General features: G+C 37.5%; 1 protein-coding gene across 3 annotated transcripts in view; it reads right to left on the bottom strand.

The window, feature by feature from the left end:
* The window catches only part of KLHL1 (kelch like family member 1), a 236939-nt gene extending 226477 nt beyond the window's left edge, over nucleotides 1-10462 (bottom strand). For 2 of the 3 annotated variants that reach the window (XM_074160018.1, XM_074160026.1), the window contains exon 1: nucleotides 9966-10462. In XM_074160018.1, coding sequence (XP_074016119.1) covers nucleotides 9966-10462 — 497 coding nt within the window. Of the gene's footprint in view, nucleotides 1-6839; nucleotides 6861-9965 lie in introns of all 3 variants that reach the window. The other variant, XM_074160009.1, reaches the window with a different exon arrangement.
* Between the last annotated feature and the right edge of the window lie 10388 nt (nucleotides 10463-20850).

The raw sequence follows: 20850 nt of genomic DNA, 5'->3' as shown, positions 1-20850 counted from the left end.
TTCAGAGGATGGCTCTCTTTTTTCAAGATTATTTTGCATTCTAATTCTCTCCTGTAACATACTGGTGAATCCTCTAAGACTCTTTTAATCTTTATTTTTATGAAACATATAAAGAATTCCACCTGATACAACAATTGTTTCTAATTTTGCATGTGAACAAGGCTTTCCTCTTGCATCCTTTTTATAGTAGTTTACATAAATTCCATTTCCACCCCAGATGAACAGTTTACAGAGGCATTCCCTTTCATCTAAATTTCAATCATCTCAAAGACTATTTTATTTTCAAGCAAAAGTCATTAATCTTCTAAATTAAAATAACAAGAGTCAAGATATGCAAAACTCAATTCAGGAGGATTAATTATAATCAAATATGTTGGCATTGTTGATTAACAAACAATTATTTATTGAAGCTTTTTCTATTAAAAACATCTTCTGAAATGTGGCAGTAATTTGAAGTCTTCGTGTCTGTCAACAGAAGACTAAAAAGATTTAAAAAAAATTGTTCCCACTAAATGAAAATATTAAGAATCATTTATTTCATATTCTTTACTTCTCTCTCCTTTTTTTTCTCTTCTCTCTTTCCTTGTTTTGAATCTTATATGTATTGAAGTTGTTGTTATTGCTACTTAAAGAGGCTTTTTTTAATTTCTTTTGGGGTATTTTTGTTCTGAACTTCAGATAATTGATATAAAAAGTTGGTTATCGTTGTGAATAAATTAATAATAAAAATTAAGACAAAACAACCGAAAAAGAAAAATTCCACTTGCATAGAGTCACCAAACATTACACACAGAGGGTGTACATTTAGCATGATAAGTACTATAGTACTAAGTACTACAGAATTCTGTGATAAATCATTTTATAAAAATAGTCTTTCAGACCTTCACAAATGATCATAATTCAATTGCATGCATAAAAATATAACAGTGCATGTGGAGGTTAATAACAAATACATGTTAATAACAAAACATGTATACTAATATTATTCCAGATTCCAATTAATAAGTAGAGAAATAACAAGGAATTTGAGAAAAAGTGGTGAACCAGGTCAGCCTGAAGGCCTGGACGAGTAACACACCTAACATGTCTAAAACATGAAAAGAACTTACATCTCCATAGACAGCCAGAAGTCTATCTAAGAACAGAAAGTTGAGTATCTGAATTGCCAAATTTTCATGCAAATACAGGTGCACTGTTCTTTTTGTATGTTTTCTCCATACTTATGACAATTGCCCACAAAACATAAGAAAACTTCCATGCTCTGAAAGAACTTCTTCATTGCTAAACTAAAAGATATTCTGGGAGGAGATAGTTTCAACAAACCCACACAGGACAACAAAACTATGCATTAGGTATGCATCCTGTATTGTCTCTCTTTACATATTTCTACACCCTATTTATAAGTCTGAATCCCTTACACAGTTGAAGAATCACTAAAAGGAATTAGGATCCCGAATAAGATTCAATCCTAGGACTAGATTCAGCAAAGATGGTGTAAATGTGTGATTATACCCATTCAGATGAAAGGATCTTTTGTGATCTTTTATTTGATTTGGTTTTGTGTTCCTCTCTGAGCTTTGCACAAAGCAACACTACAATAGCAGCGAAAAGATACCATAAGGTCAAAACAATGCAGCTTTTTCAATATGGTTAGAGTCGGAGGAAGGATAAAAACAGATGCCAGGCAAATTCAAGTATTATAAAAGGTCGAACATTTTAATGTCTGTAAGACATAGTAAAACAGAAAACTTGACTGATACAGTTTAAAAAAGAATGAGTGGTGGGTCATGCATTCCACACAGTGAGCTCCCCACTTATTAGACAATAAGAAAGTAAGTGCCTTAAACTCAGACAATCAGTTCAGTATCATAAAGATTATTGGTTTAGATTCAATAAATATTTTTAATTTTTGAAAAAGACAATTCCATCTTTCAAACTCTTTTTGAGACAATGGCAAATGTTGAAACAATGCCAAAGGCCAAAAGATAAAATCTCTCCTATTTTCAACCAGATCTAATTTTACGTGTTTCATAGTTTATGTGTGGGGATTCGTTGGTTGTTTTTTTTATTTCAGTATTACTAAGGAAGACTAGACAGTTACTTATCTTTCTGGGGAAGTTGCAGCAGTTCTCAACTTTTTACAGGACAGATTTCCTTTCTGAAACTTTTAATGGCACACAGCTATTTCCCTAGTGCAAATAGTTTATTTTATGTCATCAATCCTGTATTCTAAAAAATTGTTCAAGCAACATCAGGAAATTTGTATACTGGGAAATTCTGCCAAAACATCATAGCGTAATATTTAAGGAGCAGTTTTCACCTAAAAAATAAAAGTTTGAGATATAAAAGGAAAGAACAATCTTGTAAGCTGCTTGCAACAAGGTATAAGAAAAATGTATCACAAGGATAAGAAGTAGCTGTTAGAAAGCTACTTTCTAACATGTGTTAGATGTGTGTTAAGAATATGTTAACCTATATGTAGCAGCACAATCCTTACGAATTTAGTACAGATTCCAACAATATGCTCTAATTTTTTTTTCATGTATGCTATTTTAGTGAACTTCACCACTCACAAAAATAGCTTAGGGAAATCAATTATAATTTATTAATTTATAACTGTCCAGGAATCTAAAGATTAAAATTATGTGTACATGCATAAATACATAAAATACATATAGATATATAAAATTTTTACATATGTATGTATTACAGTGTTTATATAGAGAGAAATGCAGATGGTACAGGTTTGGATGTCTGTGGGCACCTATATATGCCCATACTATAATTATTACAAAACTGCTTTTATTGGGGGGGAAGGGGGAGAGAGGTAGAAGACAGCTATTCAAGCTAACAGCATTTCTGGAGGCTTACCTATAAAGATTCAGCATCAATTAGATTTTCCAGAGATAGCTGTTCTTCTCTGTACCTGCTCTCACTTTTACTATGGAAAGGCTGAACAGCTTTTCCCTCTTCCAAGGTTGTTTGATGTTACCCTTAAGACAACCATGGTTTCAGAGATACTGTACTGAGTAAACCACTCTCTGTGCAGCTGATATTTTCATTGCCAAATCTTTTCTTCATGTTGAATCTTTTGGAAATATTCCGGCAAAACAGTGCAAGCATTATCTGAAAATAAGTCCGGAGGAAAAAAATGTTGTTTTAGCCAATGTTTAAAGTACATGGATTACAACAACAAAAATAACTGTCAAGTCTTGCTTTGTAGAGGGCTTAGTGGGCCCATGTTTCAGCACAGCACCCTTACATTTATTGGGATGAAATACACGCTCTTTACCAATGCAATGAACATCTACCAAGATTTAATTAATTCTGTCCTTTTAGAACAGTTTGAATTGGCAATGTAGACTTCAAATGATGTTCATTTTCTCAAATTTAATTGAACATTAAACATTTAAATTGAACATTTAAATCTGAACTAGCCACTTTAGACTACTGTTGCACTCAATGAAGAGAAATAGGAATGTCTGGAAGACAATTCACCTTATTCTAAAATGTGCATCTAAGAAAGAGATAAGATAAATCCCCACCACTGACAAAATGAATTACTCAAACTTAAGTGTCTTACTGACCCATTAAACATAGCAAATGGTACCATCAACTTGGCAGCACTTGAGGAAAGAGGTCAGAGAAACACAGTAAAACTGGGAGCTGGGGAGAAAACATAAGAATGGGAATTCTAATAGGATTTCATTAAAACTGACAAAGGAGCTGGAAGAAGGTGTAAAGGATACTGAAATTCAAAGATTAGGAAATAATGGCAGAGAAATAGAAGAATGAGAGGTCTGACAAATTGTTAAGGAACTAGGGGACAATTGGACTTGCTTCTTGAAAGTATCTAGGACAATATACAGAGAAGAATTGACAGTTCTGCATTAAAGTAACCTGGTGAATAAACTAAGGAGGTAGATGATAATGCAGTAAAATCAAGTGACACTGCCTGAGTAAGGAACCTAGGATTTGAATAAGGCAGTCAGGAATAGTTTGAGACTGTGGAAAGGAGGGGAAAAGCTAGAATAAAATCCAGAAGGAGAACATATTAAGACAAAAAGAGTTTAAAGAGAATGGAACAAAAGAAAGTAAGTTTGGGAGCACCAAGAAGAGAAGAGTATGAGCCTGTGCTTGCCATCAGGATCTCAAATGTGGCAGAAGTCTCTGAAGACTTGCTATCCCTTCAGCTGTCATATTCTTCAGTCTTTCTGCCGAGAGAGTACCCAATCACTGTTGTAATTACCTGCAGAAAAATTAAGAACATCCTTTGGCTAACAGTTATTCTATTGGTTCAAGTGGCAGTGGGATAGACAGTGAACCCCCAAGTTTCAGTCCTGCATCCAAGCGGTAGACAAAAGAAATGACACCACATGAAGTAACTTGTGTGGTCTTCTGCTTCCTTCATTAAAAACCAAAACTGCTAAACAACCCACAGCAGAAATGCTGTTCCAGAAGTAGCAAAGCCAAAGACTTCACACTTAGGAAATTCTAGAACTAGATTTTTCTTGTAACTTTAATTTAATTCCATCTACAGTCTTTAGCTATATGATCATACACTATTTTTATCACCAAATTCTTTTGCATCCCATGCATAGAACATACATCCTCTGAGAATGAATCAGAACTCTGGAGGAGAAAGGTCTGTACTCTGTGTTGTGTATAAAGCCTGCCTCTCCTGTTATGAAAGTCAAAAGTATAAGTATAAAAGCATAAAAGTTATATAATCATTTTTAAAAGTTTCATAATTGAGTTGAAAAGCTGGCTCATGGTAAAGGCAAATGAATTATTCTCTTCTGATTCCATAACCTAGAAATGCAGAGTTGTGTGATCTATATTCCACCCCTAGCATTAAATTACATTCCTAACAGAGCAGCCTATATGAGACAGCCAAGTCAATGGAAAATGTAAGCAGCTATAAATTTGAGGTCTATAGTATTTAATTTTAGGATCTGGCTATCACAGAAGTATCCACAGTTCATATTTTGATATCTAAATAACACCAAGAGGATAGCACCTCAGAAAGGCCATAGCCAAGTTCAGCTGAGAAAATACTTAAAGGTGTGAGAGCTCACAGGGTAGACTAAAACATGGGAAGGTGTCTTGATTCCCCTCTTTGTGTAAGCTCAGCTACCGATGTCAAAACCGTAAATGGGAAACTCCATTTACTTAGAAACGAGAGCCCAGAATCCTCTCTTGAGGCTAGATACATATACAACAGTACATCGAGTACTTAAGCTGTAAATTTTGATAGGAGTTTTATATACATCTTCTAAAATGATCAAAATATTTTCTCATTAAATTAGAAACCTGCATTGAAATTCTCACTCATCCCGACAGGTTTCAAACCACAAGGTGGTAGGCTGCTAATAGAAAAGGAGGAAGACTTGAAAGTGGCAGACTAATGGTCAAAATCATCGAAATGCCAAATTTGTGGGATCAGAACAGAAAAATACAAAAGAAATGCTTATCCAGTGGTTTTGCTTCTATAGTTTAAAAATTCACATTTTTATATTTCTGATTCTACCATGACCATTATTATTGTTTCTTATTAAATAATGATTTAATTTATATAAATAGTTCTGAGCATAGAGACTTGTAAACTAAATTACTGTTAATGCTTGAATTACAAAATTATGCTCTTGATTCCCATTTTAACCCTTTGGATTCCCATTAATACTGAATTTTTTACTTCCCAGTGACAGATTTGACAGAAACAGTAGAAAATGCTCTTTCCTCATTACTTTTTCTAGAGAAGCAAGATATATGAGTGTGAAACTCTACTGTGGGAGGAGGGCAGAGTACTCAGTCCTTTCACTTCTTGCTTTACAGTACGCTATTATACAGTATCTAATGGTGGGAGGAATTGCCATCTTCTTTCAGAAGCTGCATTTTCAAATACTTCTATGTTTTATGAAAGACTTCTGCACTGTCAGTGCTTGCTTTATGTGGGTTAAGCATATCCAGCATATCCTTCTTGGAGCTGTCTCTCAAGCAAAATGTTAATTGAATCCTGTGTTCTTCATTCCTCTCGTACACAGTCAGAGGAGTCTGGGACTGGTTTACAGACAGGCTCATCATTTATGGGTGCAACTGAGAACACAGAAAGTAGTAGAAGAAAAATGTGATGTGCTCTGAAACCAGCAATTCAACTCTTTTTCACTTTTATCTCTCTCTCTGTTTTACCCCTCCACTGCAAAATAGGGCTGTTGTAAAGATAAACCCATGAATAGTTTTTGAGGCACATACTGAGTGTAGTGGTGAACAGTGCTGAGGGCTCATGAGTAATTAGGTCTTCATATGATTTGGACAATGTAAAGCAAGAAAAGCATGCTACTGTTCACTGAGGAAGGAGGGAAGTAAATACTGACTCTTTGCTGATTAAGTGAACACCATCCAAGTTGAGGGTTGATTAATATGTAATGTGAAAAAAAGCCATCATGATCATGCAAAAACTCCATTATAAACACATAGGAGCTGATGGCTATGTAGAAGATCTTAGCATGAGTATTTTCCATGCATTTTGTGGTTGATTTATAAATCTCAATTGTAAATTCATTATATAGATAGGTTTTTTTCTACCAGATTTTTCTTACAAAATTAAGATCAAAATAGAACCAATGTTTAAATATCTACTGCAGCTATTGCCAAATTTGTCATGCAAGATCTAAAAAAAATTGATAGGAAAGTTTTTAAGCAATCAAATAATATTTTAATACTAATTGTTCACTGTAAAACATTTTTTTTTGTTTTTACAAATACAATACGGAATGTAGAACAATTATGTCAGTACTTTATATCATGCATGAAGTCTAACCCTTCCATCTTCTTAATGCCAATGGGAATCTTCACACAACCTTAATTATGCGTATAAGTAACTGTATGATTAACATGACAGGATCATGGAATCATAGAATGGTTTGAGTTGGAAGGGACCTTAAAGATCATCTAGTTCCAACACCCCTGCCATGGGCAGGGACACCTCCCACTAGACCAGGTTGCTCAAAGTCCCATCCAGCCTGGTCTCGAAGCATGCAAAAACACACTAATAAAGTAGAATGTACTTGCTATTACCCAACCATGTTCTCTCATTAAATAAAATCCATAATATCTAACAGAATATTAAAAGTAAAATTAAGAATTCAAGATCATTCAGTTAGGCATTTAATTTAGATATGAAAACAGTAATTACAAAACCACAAATAGCCAAAATCGGGAATTCCACACATAAGACAAGCTGAAAAAGGAGTCCAGTATAGAATTCATGTATCAAGCAGAGGGGAGCAACTGGGAAAAAAAAAACCAAAACCAACTCTTTTGGGGATCCCAGGATCCCAAGTAGAAGCCAAAGGAAAAAATAAAAAAGTGTAATTTTCACTTGTACGTACATATTAATAGTAGAAATAGCAAATTTATTAATCCCAAGCATAAATCCAAAGCCACCTTGTCTACCTGCTCCTCACATTATGTCCTACAACTGGGTTCCTAGCTAATACTGCCCAGAGACCTCCTGTTCACAACAGATGAAATATTGTGGTTATGGTCTATATTGGAGCATCTAAATGTTAAATTCTCACTGTTTTCACAAAACAAAAGTATTGTTTTCTGAACAGTCCTTAAAGTACTAAAGTAGTGGCTAAATATGCACAGGACAAAATACTAATGAGAACCAGGAGTAACAATTTTACACTCACTGTAGCAAACATCCAGGTGTACGCCTAAAGGCTTGGTGGAAGTTCCACATATTTGTCTGTTTATGTATTTGGTAGTATCTCTCATTCAGGACTGAATGGTAGTTTACATATCCTACAGTTATAATGAAGTAAAGAAGTTGGCACCGTTTACAAAAATACCAATTTCTACAGAAGGAGTGAGACATAATTTGTCATGGTATTAGAAGATTGTTGGATCACAGAGCTTTCAAGCACGGCACTTGCCATTTTTGTATCACTTGACCACTTCTTGCCATAGCATTCAAAATTCATATAGGTAGATGAAAGGTTCTTAGATGGAAAAAGAGAAAGGAAAGTATCAGAGTCTAAAATTATCTTAAACATTTTCATACCTCAAAAGGTGGTATTTTCATTAATAATAAAATGGTATCTCCCTGCCATAGTTCTTTTATATCTGAACAAATTTTAGCATATTCCTTCAACAAGACTAGGAGCTACTGATGGCTAGATAAGTTGCTTCGGTAGCAATGAATGAAGAACATGGAGTAAATGGATTATAAAAACCCAAGAGCAGTAAGAATAAACCAGATCTATATTATCACAGAGTACATATGTGATGTGGAAGTTCATTCTAGCAAGTCAACCCTTACAGACAAATCAAGTGGTGCCATTAAAATTCAGTGAGCTTCTGTCAATGTGCAGATCTCTGACGATTTCAGGTCAGTGACACACCTAATATAAAATCTATAGAATGAGATTATTTTTGTAACAGTTTTTAAACTCTTATATTCAGTTCAGAAACCTTGAAGAGATAATTTTGTTTTATTTTACTTGTCTTTATAGCTTATCTCGGTAACATTTTGTATTGAATCCTACGATAAGCATGTCTTTGTTGTTCAGAATAACTTAACAATGTTCACAAAAACTTCAGCATCGCTTTTTCTTTAAAAATGTATCCCGTGTCACTCATCAGCTATTTCACATTTGTTTAAACAATGAGGCTCCTATGAAATTAATTGTGCTAACTGACAAAACAATGAAGAGTTTCAAGTAGAGAATATACGCTTTAGGTGTCTATGAAAAAGCTTAGCATACTCAAAGTTAAATGCACGTGTATGCTTATCTACGGTTGTATTAATCCAAACAAATGCACAGCGCTGTCTCTTTATCTAATAAAATATTTAATGCCATATGCTTTACTTTCAATATGAAGAGCAAATATCATTCTTTTCTGTTTAGAAAGAGAACTGTACATTTCTTTCCATAGAAAAAGTAATAAATGACAAGTGAAATGAAAATGAAATTATTTTAACCATGGGGAGGTGGGGGTAAGTAGAGTTAAACCAATGAAGCATTTTATCCTCAGGATTATCTGTATCACAATCTTTCTGACAGCTCTATGTTAGCTACATTTCCTTCTAATGATTTTAATTTCTCTTTGGGCTGGGGGGAGGGAGGGCAGGGACTGAGAAAGAGAAGAAATTCAACATTAACAGAAGTTTCACATGGAAGACAAGCACCTGGATGTGTCTTGCTTGTTCTTACATCTTTTCAGGTGTCACTCTGTTGATGACTCATAAAACAAATTCTTATTTTTCTCTGAGGTAGGCTGTGACACAATTTAGTCACCAAGATCCAGGAAAGCGGACTTTTTTACTTTTCAGCTTTCACCTGGCATCCCAATACTCAGACCAACATCATTTCCCGCTAGCATTTTAATGAACTTCGGAGAAAGTTGGGTGGCGGCGATCCCCAGAGCGGAGCGACGGCTTTGAGAGGCGCGTGTGCCCGGGCCAGCCCCGCAGGCAGGGGCAGGGACAGGGACAGGGGCAGGGGCAGGGGCAGGGACAGGGACAGGGACAGGGACAGGGACAGGGACAGGAGCAGAGCAGGACAGAGGCAGGGGCTGCAGCAGGATAGGGGCAGGACGGACAGGGGCTGTGGCAGAGCAGGACAGGGGAAGAGGCAGGGGGCAGAGCCCGACAGAGGCAGGGCAGGGGGCAGCATCCCCTGCTCGGGTTCCTCCCGGTACCCTCAGGCAGCCCCCAACCCGGCGCCCCTCCTCTCCTAAACCCTGCCATTTCAAACGGAGGAGCCCTCCCGCCCCCAGGGCCCACTGCCCTCCCGTAACAACGCCCGCACACTTGCCCATCTGCGCCCCGACCTCCGTCCCTCCCCCCCGCGGCCAGCAGCCCGCCCCCACGGCCGGGGAGCAACGACCCCCACCCCGGCAGCCCCCAGACCCACGGACGCCGCGCAGGTTGCGCCAGGGTCGCCGCGCTTCCCTACCTGTGCCCGCCTCCGTCACCTGTTGCCTGGTTGCCTCCATCCGCGCAGCCCCCCGGCGCCTCCTCCCGCTCCGGCGCCTCCAGGGGCTTCTCGGGCTCCCGGGCCACCTCCATCCCGCCGGGCACCGCCTCCGCCTCCTCCTCCTCCTCCAGGGACTCCACGTAGAAGACGGTGCGGGGCGGCGGCGGCCCCGGCCCGTGCCCGTGCCCCCCGGCCGGCCGGCCGCCGGCGGGCAGCAGCGTCCCGTTGGGCGGGCTGGCGGTGGTGGCGGCCGAGGAGGAGGCGGAGAAGGAGGATTTCTTCCAGAAGACGCTGTTGCCTCTCTCTTGGCTCTTCAGCAGGCGGCTCTGGCTGGGCCCCCAGTGCTCGAAGCTGCTGTCGGGCGGCAGGCAGCCGCCCCCCGCCGGGCCGCCCGCCGGCGAGGGGTGGCTGAACAGTTTCCAGCGGAGGCGCAGGATGTGCTTCACGTCGAAGTCTTTCCTGCCGGAGCCGGACATGGTGCCGCGGCGGGCGGGGGACGGGAGAGGACTGAGGCGGGACTCACGGCGGCCAGGCAGGGCCGGGCGGCGGCGGCGGCGGCGGCGGTGGCGGCGGCAGCGCGGGGCGGCCCCGCACCCGGCAGCGGTGGCAGCGGCGGCGGCTTCTCCGGGCAGCGCTGCGCCTGCAGGGTGAGGGGTGGTTGCCGCCAGGAGGAGAGAGATGCGCGCACACACCAGTGCGGAGAGAGAGAGAGGGAGGATGGATGGATGGAGCGATGCACAGAGCCGAGAGGAGGTAGAGACACCCCCAGCAAGGGAAGGGAGAAAGAGAGAGGGAGAGATGCCCAGAGCTGACGAGAATTGCACGGTGATCAGTGGGAAAGGGGAGGAGAGAGAGAGGCAGAAATGAGAGACACCTCTCAGGGGAGACAGGCACTTGCGAGGGAAGAGCGGGTGAGGGAGGCTGCAAAGACGCGCTAATCTGATTAACGGGGGAGCGAGCGGAGCTACAGCCCGGAGAGGACCGGCGGCGGCAGCAGCCACACTGGGTGGCAGGTGGCCTTTCCTCTGTCTCTTAGAGCTCCGTGACCGAGTGCAGCCAGAGAGGGAAAAGTCACCTGGAAGCCTATCTCCACCTCCTGCCTTCCCATCTCATTTCTCAGGGGAGTCCCATGCCTGCAGTTATCTGGGATGGCAAAGCCAGAGAGCTGGCACACAGAGAAATCGGGGCTCCTTTATATACACTGTACATAGGAGAAAAAAAAAAAAAAAAATAATCACGCCTGTGAGGCTGTCAAGGTCCTCACTGTACAATTTTCTATCTATCTTGGCGCCTGTCACCAAGCCGCCCCCTCCCCTGCATGTGACGCAGATGTGCTCTGGGGCCGTCAGTGTGAAGAGACAGAAGGAAAAAAGAGGTGCTTCAATCTTCCTCATGCAAGTAAGTCGGCAGGTCACTAACTGTCCCTCATAGCCTACTCCTCCCCTCTCTCCAGTGCAGGTCTCCTCACCTTGGTATTTTGGTTCCGAGACCACTATGTAATACTGGGAGCAAAATAAAGCAAAACAACAAATGCAGCAGTAAACACAGGAGCGTGAATCATAGGAGTACAAACTTAATAGACTGCATGCAGACTGGATGAGGTTACAGGTTAACGGTTTGTTCTGCAGGCTCCATTCATTAGCGTGTTGGCTCAGTGTTGCTGTACCAGTAGAAAACAGTGGCTAGAGGAACACTGTGTCAAACAGAAATAGCACTATACATCTGCTTCTTACCTTTTATATCTGCTCTTAATGCAGGCTGACAGTGCTAAACCCAAGGGAGGTTCCTTCACAACAGAGAGATCTGCTTAGGAACATCTGCCCACTTGGGAAGGGTGTCACGAAGTACACTGTGCATCTGGGACATAATTACAGAATTAAAAGCTTCATGGAGTAATGTGGGAGAGGGATATGGGGCCAAAACTACACTGCATATCATCACCTGCTAGCTCATAAATCCCCATGCATGAAAAATTGCCAGCAATAAGATGATATACAGAATGCCTGCAATCCACCTGTACCTTAGAAAGTAGTATTTTAGAAGAAGGTTTATCCCTAGGAGAATAATGAATAATATTTTATTTTCCTCCAGGTACTCTGCATTCACTAGCTTCACCCATGCACTTGTGTGCTATCAAAAGTTTGTTATACTAGCTCTTTCTTTGTGAATTCAAGAAGTTGAAGAAATTCTTTCCCTCAAGCTGGAATTTTTTAACTCCTCATTCATAAAACCCTGTAGCTTGAAAATTCCTCCAGAGAAACACAGAAGTCAAACATTAATTAACAATTTTATTACTTTTTATTTACTTTATCACTGAGGTATATTACTGTTTTATTTAGTTTATCACTGAAGTAGTGCTGCGGGGTACAAACCAATATTAGATTTTGTGTTTTAATGTTGATAAAGTTCTGGATTTAACAGAACAAGAAATTCAGGACACAAAGTCCTACTTTCAAGGGAAGAAAAATTGCCACAGTGAATTTTAAATATTGATTCATACTGGAACAGCTGGACTGCAAACTCTCTAGTGGCTCAGTTTTGCTCTCAGTATTCAGTGACAGAAAAAGACAAAAACTATTCTAAAGCAAACAGAAGAGACAGTTCATTTTTATCCAGGAGCTGATCTGAGTGACTATGTGCTGCTTCGGAGAGCAGCGGGAAGAAAAGCCTAAAAATCTTCATCTAGAATAGGACAGATGAAACTTTCATCATTTCAGAGACTTTAGAAATGCACCTCTAATGACAATATATGTGAAACCATCTACAGTGAATCCTGGTTACCTAACGTCTAGTTACAAACTCTAAAAGATGTGGATATGTACATATAAAATAGCTTTAATCAATGAATACATGATAGATAGTATGCTGTCTGTTCTGTATTTAATACCTCTTAATTGATTAGAAAAATTCAGAAATATTCTGATTTGAGGAGAATTACATAATTTCCTTACCATATTATAAATCTTAGATGTTTTAAAATCCATTCATATTTTAGTTGATAATTTGATGTGAACACTTGATAGGTTAGATTTTCTAGCTTGACGTCTGTTACACAGATAAATATAAATGACAATATATTCCAACAAAATTGTTTTTCTAAATAGATTTTGGGTGTCACTCAATGAATATAATACAGTATCACCCAAGAAAGCAATTAAGTTTTTTATCACACTTCCAGTACAAACTAGCAAGGAAAAAAAATATTTTAGGTTATTTGTCCTTCATACTTTTTTATCTCAGTTATGTCAATAACTGAAATAAATAGTCTTGGATTATTTTTTAATAGTTAAAATCCCAACTCTTCAATATATTACGTATAGGCTTTGATATGCTTTTTAACATTACTTGGTTCTTTCATATTTTAGTACATAAACATTTTTTGCAAGTAAGAGATGTATTAATTTGGTATGTAAAGCTGATTTTTTGTGAATAAAGATGTGAACATTTCCCTATTATAAAATGAAATCTAGAAAACTGTCTTGTTTGTCTTAGCTCATATCACATTCACAATTATTTTGTCAATGTAAACAAGAGTTACCCCAAAAAAAGCTGCACTGGAGAGGTAGCCATTGTCACTATATATAGTTAATGAATAAATTAGTTTCTCTAGTGTGAAGTAAAAGAATTAAACAGTTTGATTTACTTAGGTTTTCAGAGTTTCTTATCCTCATGTTTCCCTGTGAACACTTTTGACATATGCCAGTAAGGCGAAGAACATATTCTAGATTACCGCATGACAAGATGAACACAAAATGTCCTTTGAGTTTCAGTTGAAACTTCCAGTACATAAAAAGCTTAACTTAACTCTATAGGTTGTATAGACTTGCTTCTCCATCCAAGAGAAGAAAAATGGTCCTCTACTGAAATTCTAGGGACCTTTCTCATAGGAATTACAATAAAATAATTAGTTTACTAGTCAAATATATCTTTATCTACTCATTCAGGGTAGACATAAACTTATGAACAGAATTGTGAAAATACACGTGTCTCTAAGTTGTTGAAAGGAAACATTTTGATGCCTAACAGCTTTTCATCCTTATGTTACACATCCCATGAAGTGTAGCCAAGATAATAATAAACATGGGTAATCTGTCACATGTCTGTTGGTTTCACACTGGAACATAGTGTATGGCTTTTTATTTTTGTTTATTAAACAGCACGTTTCTGAGCTTCCTCACCTGTGGTAGTTTCTCCGGATTATTCATAACCACTCAAATCTTGAATAAGTTTACAGACTTTGCTTGAAAGTACTCATGACTCTTTTTTCTTTATCTATTAGTTAAGCAAACAGATGAAAGTGGTTAATCTTTATGTCCCTTTTATGAGTCAGATTCCTGACACTTTCTCTCTGTGTTTTTTGGCTTTCTAATGTTCTTCAAATGAATTAAATTCACATAGTCATGTCCCTAAGGAAGTCTCATGCTAATGTTTTGTGGGAAAAATGGCCTAGGGATATGCATTCTTTTAATAAATCCTCCAAATAGAAAAAAGCACTTCCAAAGAGAAAGACCTTGAAGTAGGTATCCAAACTGGTCAAGTTTTATTAACCCTCTTTTCTCCTTCTTTCCATTGCAAAGCTTTGGAATATTATTTATTTTAGGGTTACAGATGTTTTATTTACATGTTGTGCCCTGTACCCCGGGGAGAACTGGTGGATCAGGAATAAATTTAAGTTGTAGTTGCAGTTATTCATTGCTAAAACAAGCAGCAGAGGAACCATTGTGCAAGGTGATTTGCTAAGAGTACCCTTGGGGTTATGAATAGTCGTAATCTATGTGAGTCTCCACATTACATTTACGTAGTCAAAAGACATATAGCAAGTGTGTCTGAAGGTGATGAGTGTATGTGTTACTCTGGAACGATAGTTATTAATAAAAGAAGGGAAATAACTCTCAGCAAATTAAAAGGATAAGGGGTAATTTTGTTATTGAATTTTAACCTATCATGTATTTTTAACCCAGAAGACACTAAATCTTGATGAAAAGAAGCAGAAAAAAAACCCAAGAGACATCACTGTGCTTTGAATAAGGATGATACTAAAATGAATGGCTTTAAAACAATTCTCAGTTGAATGTGGGAATTCTCACATGAATGAGTGAACGTGTACTTCAGCTATAAAGATGCTGATTTTTTAGATGGTTTATTATATATTCAGAAGCAAGAATCCGAGAGTGTTAAAAAGATGCTGTGAAACACTTCTCTAGAATACTCAAGCTAAAGAGAGTAGTGAAATAAATTGATGGGACTGGACGTCCACTAAAAGATCAAAACTTACTGAAGAAAGTGGCAGTGAGCTAAGTGATAAACAAATAAATAATGCATTAGACTTATTCTTTAAACTTTTGTTCTGTACAAAGCCTTTGAACAAGCTTTATGAAATGTAGATATATTCTGAATCAGTTTAGATAAGTAAACTGAAACACTGAGAAAGATGGTAGTGGTGGGAAGCTAAACTGTTATCTTATATATATAATGTATACATATAATGCTGAGGCATTGCTGTGAGACAGGAAGGGAGTTTCAAGTTGTTAAGCTGATTTTCCTCCCATAACAGTATACATTGACATATTTAAAAGATTACCTTTATTAATTATGATTGTTTTCTAATGCAAGAAAGGAATAACAAAGACAAACAGTAAATTAAAACTGATACATTTGTCAGCACTTGTGTATGTTTTTTTATATTGAGTATTCAACAGAGGTTGAACTTCTGAGGGTGAGTTTGCCTTCTGACTAGGTTAAATGATGTTATTTCTCAAAATTAACTGTGAGTTAGCACAGCACAGGATAGATTTCTGTAAGTGTGGTGACATGACCAGCTACATTTATTTCAGGGGGTAACAAAAATTACTTCTCCATAGTTGCTGTTTACTACCTCCCTTAGTAGTGCTGGATAATGATATATGAATTGCCCCCAGTGGTGATTTGAACAGATACATTTTATTCTGCATTGCAGGAGCCTAGAAGAGCACAGTCAGTTATCTTATATTAGCTTGAGGGACAGTCACTTCTTAAACCACTTCATTATGATCACAAGCAGTTGTATAAACATACCCTAAAGCAGTTCTTAAATGGCCAGAGAATTTCACTTAAGGAGAGTAAATGCTACATGATTTGTCATGGATAAAGATTCACAAGTAAACTAAGGCTAAAGAACATAACATTATGAAACCAAAGAAATATTTATTCAATTTAGAAAAGTAGACTAATTAAAGAATATTAAGGTTCTTCAGTTCCAAAATCAGCTCCCACAATTTCTCCATTTACAATGTTTGTCAGTTCTTTTGAGAAATACATGGTTTTTACCTGCAGTTCCCGAGCTGGCTATGGACTACCCTTATTTGAAATATGTGTCATGCCATCTTTCCCAAATTATGGTCAAGAGAAACAGCTGAACTCCATCTCATACAGGTTTGGCAGAGCACACACCTTTGTGCTCCTATGCCATACTCCACAAAATACCTTAGACTTAATCATTTGGGAGTTGCTCATTTGTCCCATTTACTGATTCACATGGAAGATGTTCCTGTCTATTTTAGGTGATAGAATTTCTTATTAAAATCACAATGTTGTTTTGTTTTGATTTAAATCTAACACTTTTAGCAGTGCTTCTATGAATGATGTCTTATTAATCTCTCTTCTCTGTGGAAATTCTAGTGATGCAAGGAAAAAGGGATGTTTTTTCTTAGCTAGATTCAATAATAGTTGCTGTCATTTTTTCTGTGACTCAGAACCTTCTTAGAACAAGTTTGCTTTCATGTTCTGTTCAAAAAATACACATTCCTGCTGATCTTTTATTTAACGTTTATTTTTCAATCTGAAGTAAAAACTTCTGTCAAATATTATATATTAGCAAATCACAGTGACGAAGACACACATAGTTTGCAATATCAAAAAGGCTATAAAAAAAAAATCTAGGATTTTACCACTACACATATACTAGTGAATTAAATTAGACTTAAATTAAACAGGGCCAATGGAACAGGCATAAGATGGTCAGTACTGATAAGGCATTATCACAATCATGAAAATGGTTTTGGGTTGTCCAAACTGTATCTCACGAATTAGTTCACGAGTTAGCATAAATCAGGAAACATACTCAATAGGCACTTTGGATATAGCCAGTGTTTTAGAGGATAAAAGCATTTAGCCATATGGTGCTAAATTGTGCCATGCCATTTGGCCTGAGTCCTAGAGCCTGAACAGAGCAGAGAACAGGCACTGGGTGATTTTGTGTACCGTTCTAGACATGACCTTATGATTCTTATATTTCAGTTTATAGGTCCTTTTGAAGTTAAAAAAAAAAACAAACAACACTATTTCGGGGGTTTTGACCCTTGAAAACCTTTTAGTATTTGGCAGAAAACTAAAGGATTTTAGACTATTCTTAAGAACACAGATCAGTTGGGATAGCAGCAGATTTCTAATGTCTCATTTTTGGAGAAGTTATTTTCTGAGTAACTTTCTCTCCAAGCTAGTATGTCTTTCTCCGTCATCTGAATAAGCAGCAATCTTTATCAATGTCAGAAGACATTGGGATGTAGTAAAGTGAATACAGGTGAGTCACTGGGTGTGAAGGAAAGAAGTTGGCTGGTTGAGATGAACAATAAGCATGTTTTTGTAATGTCCCTCTGTGCGTAGGTTGTTTTAAAAGAAAAGTTTCTTTTTTATAAATTAGACTTATGATTTTATTTATTGCTTTATTTTATAGGAAAACTTACTATCCCTATAGAATTTAGCTTTAAAAATCAAAATGCTTTATTTAAGTAACAGGATATTGGATTATTTTTAAGAATCTTGTCTGATAATATTATTTACCTTCTAAACTAGAATCTTTGTAATCAGTAGAAAAATAGATAAGTAGAAATTAGAAAATATCAACTGTATGACATTATATATAGACAGTTTTATTTTGAGGAATATATAGATGAATACATATAATTGCTCAGATTAACACTTGTAGTAACAAGTCTAATAATCTTATAATTTTATATTAAAGTTTTGCTATTTCAGAAATAAAGTGAAGAATAAAATGCTGCCACCTAACAGTATTATTGTTGTATGCGTTTCCAAATCAATATTTTCCTCCTGCAGCCCACAATTAAAGGAAAATATTTTGAAGTACCGAACAGCAATTAGCTCCTATTAATGTTAAAAATAAACTTGTATTCTTTCTTTGCCATTGAAAAGTATAAGGAAAAGTTCTGTAACTAAGCTGCATCAAGATAAAATCAAATAATCTAGAAACTTCTCTATATTCACACAGAATTGCTTAAGCAGTAGATCTTGTTGCACTTGAAATGCCTGTTATTGAGACTGAGTATTAAAACGAGCAACATATGATGATCATGATGTCTCCTCACTTTTTCTCCAGCTCAGACTTTTATTGCCCTTTGGTTGTAGCTTCCTGTCCATACTTCTTTAATTTCTTCTGAATACCTGCACTTACAGGAGAAACATTTCCCTGTTTTCAGGTGTGTCTCATTGTATGTAAGACCCCTGTCCTCACAGAGGTGTATTCTGTCTCTTGAGTTATTTTTTAACACCAAAATTAGACTGCCTTATAGTTCCCATATTTTCTGGTCTCCGTAGACAGATCCCTAGACTGAAAACTTATACACTTCCAGTTTATGAAGTTATAATTTTTTTACCACAAAAATTAAACTTTCTGTTTGCAATTGAGATACATGTTGCTTGTACCAAGTGTCTTATCATCACATTAGTAACATTAGTTGAAAATTTTACATTCAGGAGACACAGACATTGCTTCTGTTACTCTCATGTAATGGTGGATCTTTGGGCAGCTTCTGAATTCATGGTTAAATAGAGGAATCTTCCTTTCTGGGAAACCTAACAAGGAAACGCACATGTAGTAATGTTGGTGGGGACCTCTGAATGCCATCTTAATTTTAAAGTAAATGTTAATGACACTGAAATCTGTATTTAGCATGCATATTATTGTTTTGTGTCTTACATCACAATCAAATAACTAATTCAAAACTTCAGCAAGAAGTTACAGTATTTCTTGCATACACGTATTATTTCTTTAAAAGAAGTCTTCAGCACAGTATAAGGCAATAAAATAAGGTCTTATATGCTTCTCTTGTCTTTCCTTTTGAAAAGGAAAGATAGGGCTTTGTTTATCATTATGTGTACATACAGTCTTTCATTTGTTTATATTCAGTGTCTGACCAAATTAAAAAATCAGATATTTGAGAACTTATTTTTTTTTTTAGTCTACTTATTCACACTTTCGGTTGAACTGAGTGTCCCAGAGAATATACTGGTTTTTTTTTTCCCTTGAAAAATGTTTTGTGATTCAGATGAGATTATTGTAATTGCTTGAACAATTTGAGAAGATAGTTTTCCATCCAAATCCCTTGACACTTACAGTAATAAGTTTAACATTACAATTTAAGATCACAGACTGGTTGAAATTTCCTCTTTTTAACTAGATAATACAAAAGCAGATAGGAAACTTTTGGTTTTTTTAATGTTTTATGGTATTATATAGTTGGCATTTCACATACTGCTAGTTTTTCTTGTATGCGGAATTATTGTCCTACTGTGTTTTCTCTGATTTTAACTAATGAAGTACGGTATATTTTTAATCCACTGGAAACAGTTTCTGATACTGGCAGAATGTTATAGATTTCGGTATTATGAGACTGCAACTTCTGACAAGTATGTTCAACATACTTGTCAACAAGTTGACAACAACTTCACATTTTGTTATAGTCACTTTTTCAAGGAAAGTGTAGACAAAAATTATACTGTAGAATTAGAGAATAGAAATGAACTTAAAAAAAAATTTAATCCTTTCTCCTCAAAGCTGAGTGAACTATAACTATTTCTGACAGATATTTTTCAGTTTTTAAAAAATGCTTTATGATAGAAAGTCCACATTTTTCCTAATTTATTCCAGTACTTTTTAGCAGTTGCATAATGTTGAATATAATGTAACATATTACATTGTTACATAATGTAATATGTAATTTTACATCTGCAAAACCACATAATGTACAATTTCAATTTTATATAATATAAAATGTAATTATGCAGTTACATAATGTTACATATAAGGTAGCCTACAGACGGTGGAAGCAGGACAGGTAGCCTGGGAGGAATACAGAGAAATTTTCCAAGCAGCCAGAAATCAGGTTAAAGCCCAAATAGAGTTAAATCTGGCCAGGGATGTCACGGGCAACAAGAAAAGTTTCTACAGGTACATCAGTGATAAAAGGAAGATTAGGGAAAACGTGCATCCGCTCCGGAAGGAAACGTGAGATCTGGTCACCCAGGATACGGAGAAGTACTCAACGACTTTTTTGCCTTGGCCTTCACTGGCAAGTGCTCTAGCCACACCGCCCAAGTCGCAGAAGGCAAAGGCAGGGACTAGGAGAATGAGGAACCACCCACAGTAGGTGAAGATCAAGTACGAGACCATCTAAGGAACCTGAAGGTGTTCAAGTCCATGGGACCTGATGAAATACATCCATGGGTCCTGAGCAAACTGGTGGATGAAGTTGCTAAGCCACTTTCCGTCATATTTGAGAAGTCGTGGCAGTCAAGTTGCCACCTGACTGCAAAAAAGGAAAACATAACTCTCCTTTTTTAAAAAGGGAAAAAAGAAAGACCTGGGGAACTATAGGACAGTCAGTCTCACCTCTGTGCCTGGCAAGATCATGGAGCAGATCCTCCTGGAATCTCTGCTAAGGCACATGGAAAATAAGGACATGATTGGTGACAACCAACATGGCTTCACTAAAAGCAAATTGTGCCTGACAAATTTGGTGGCCTTCTACAATGGAGTTATAGTGTTGGTAGATAAAGTAAGAGCAACTGGCATCATCTGCCTGGACTT

Source organism: Numenius arquata, chromosome 1 (genome assembly GCF_964106895.1).
Source record: "Numenius arquata chromosome 1, bNumArq3.hap1.1, whole genome shotgun sequence".
Classification (NCBI taxonomy): domain Eukaryota; kingdom Metazoa; phylum Chordata; class Aves; order Charadriiformes; family Scolopacidae; genus Numenius; species Numenius arquata.
The sequence above is the reverse complement of the archived record's forward strand: the minus strand, read 5'-3'. Positions and strand labels throughout refer to the sequence as shown.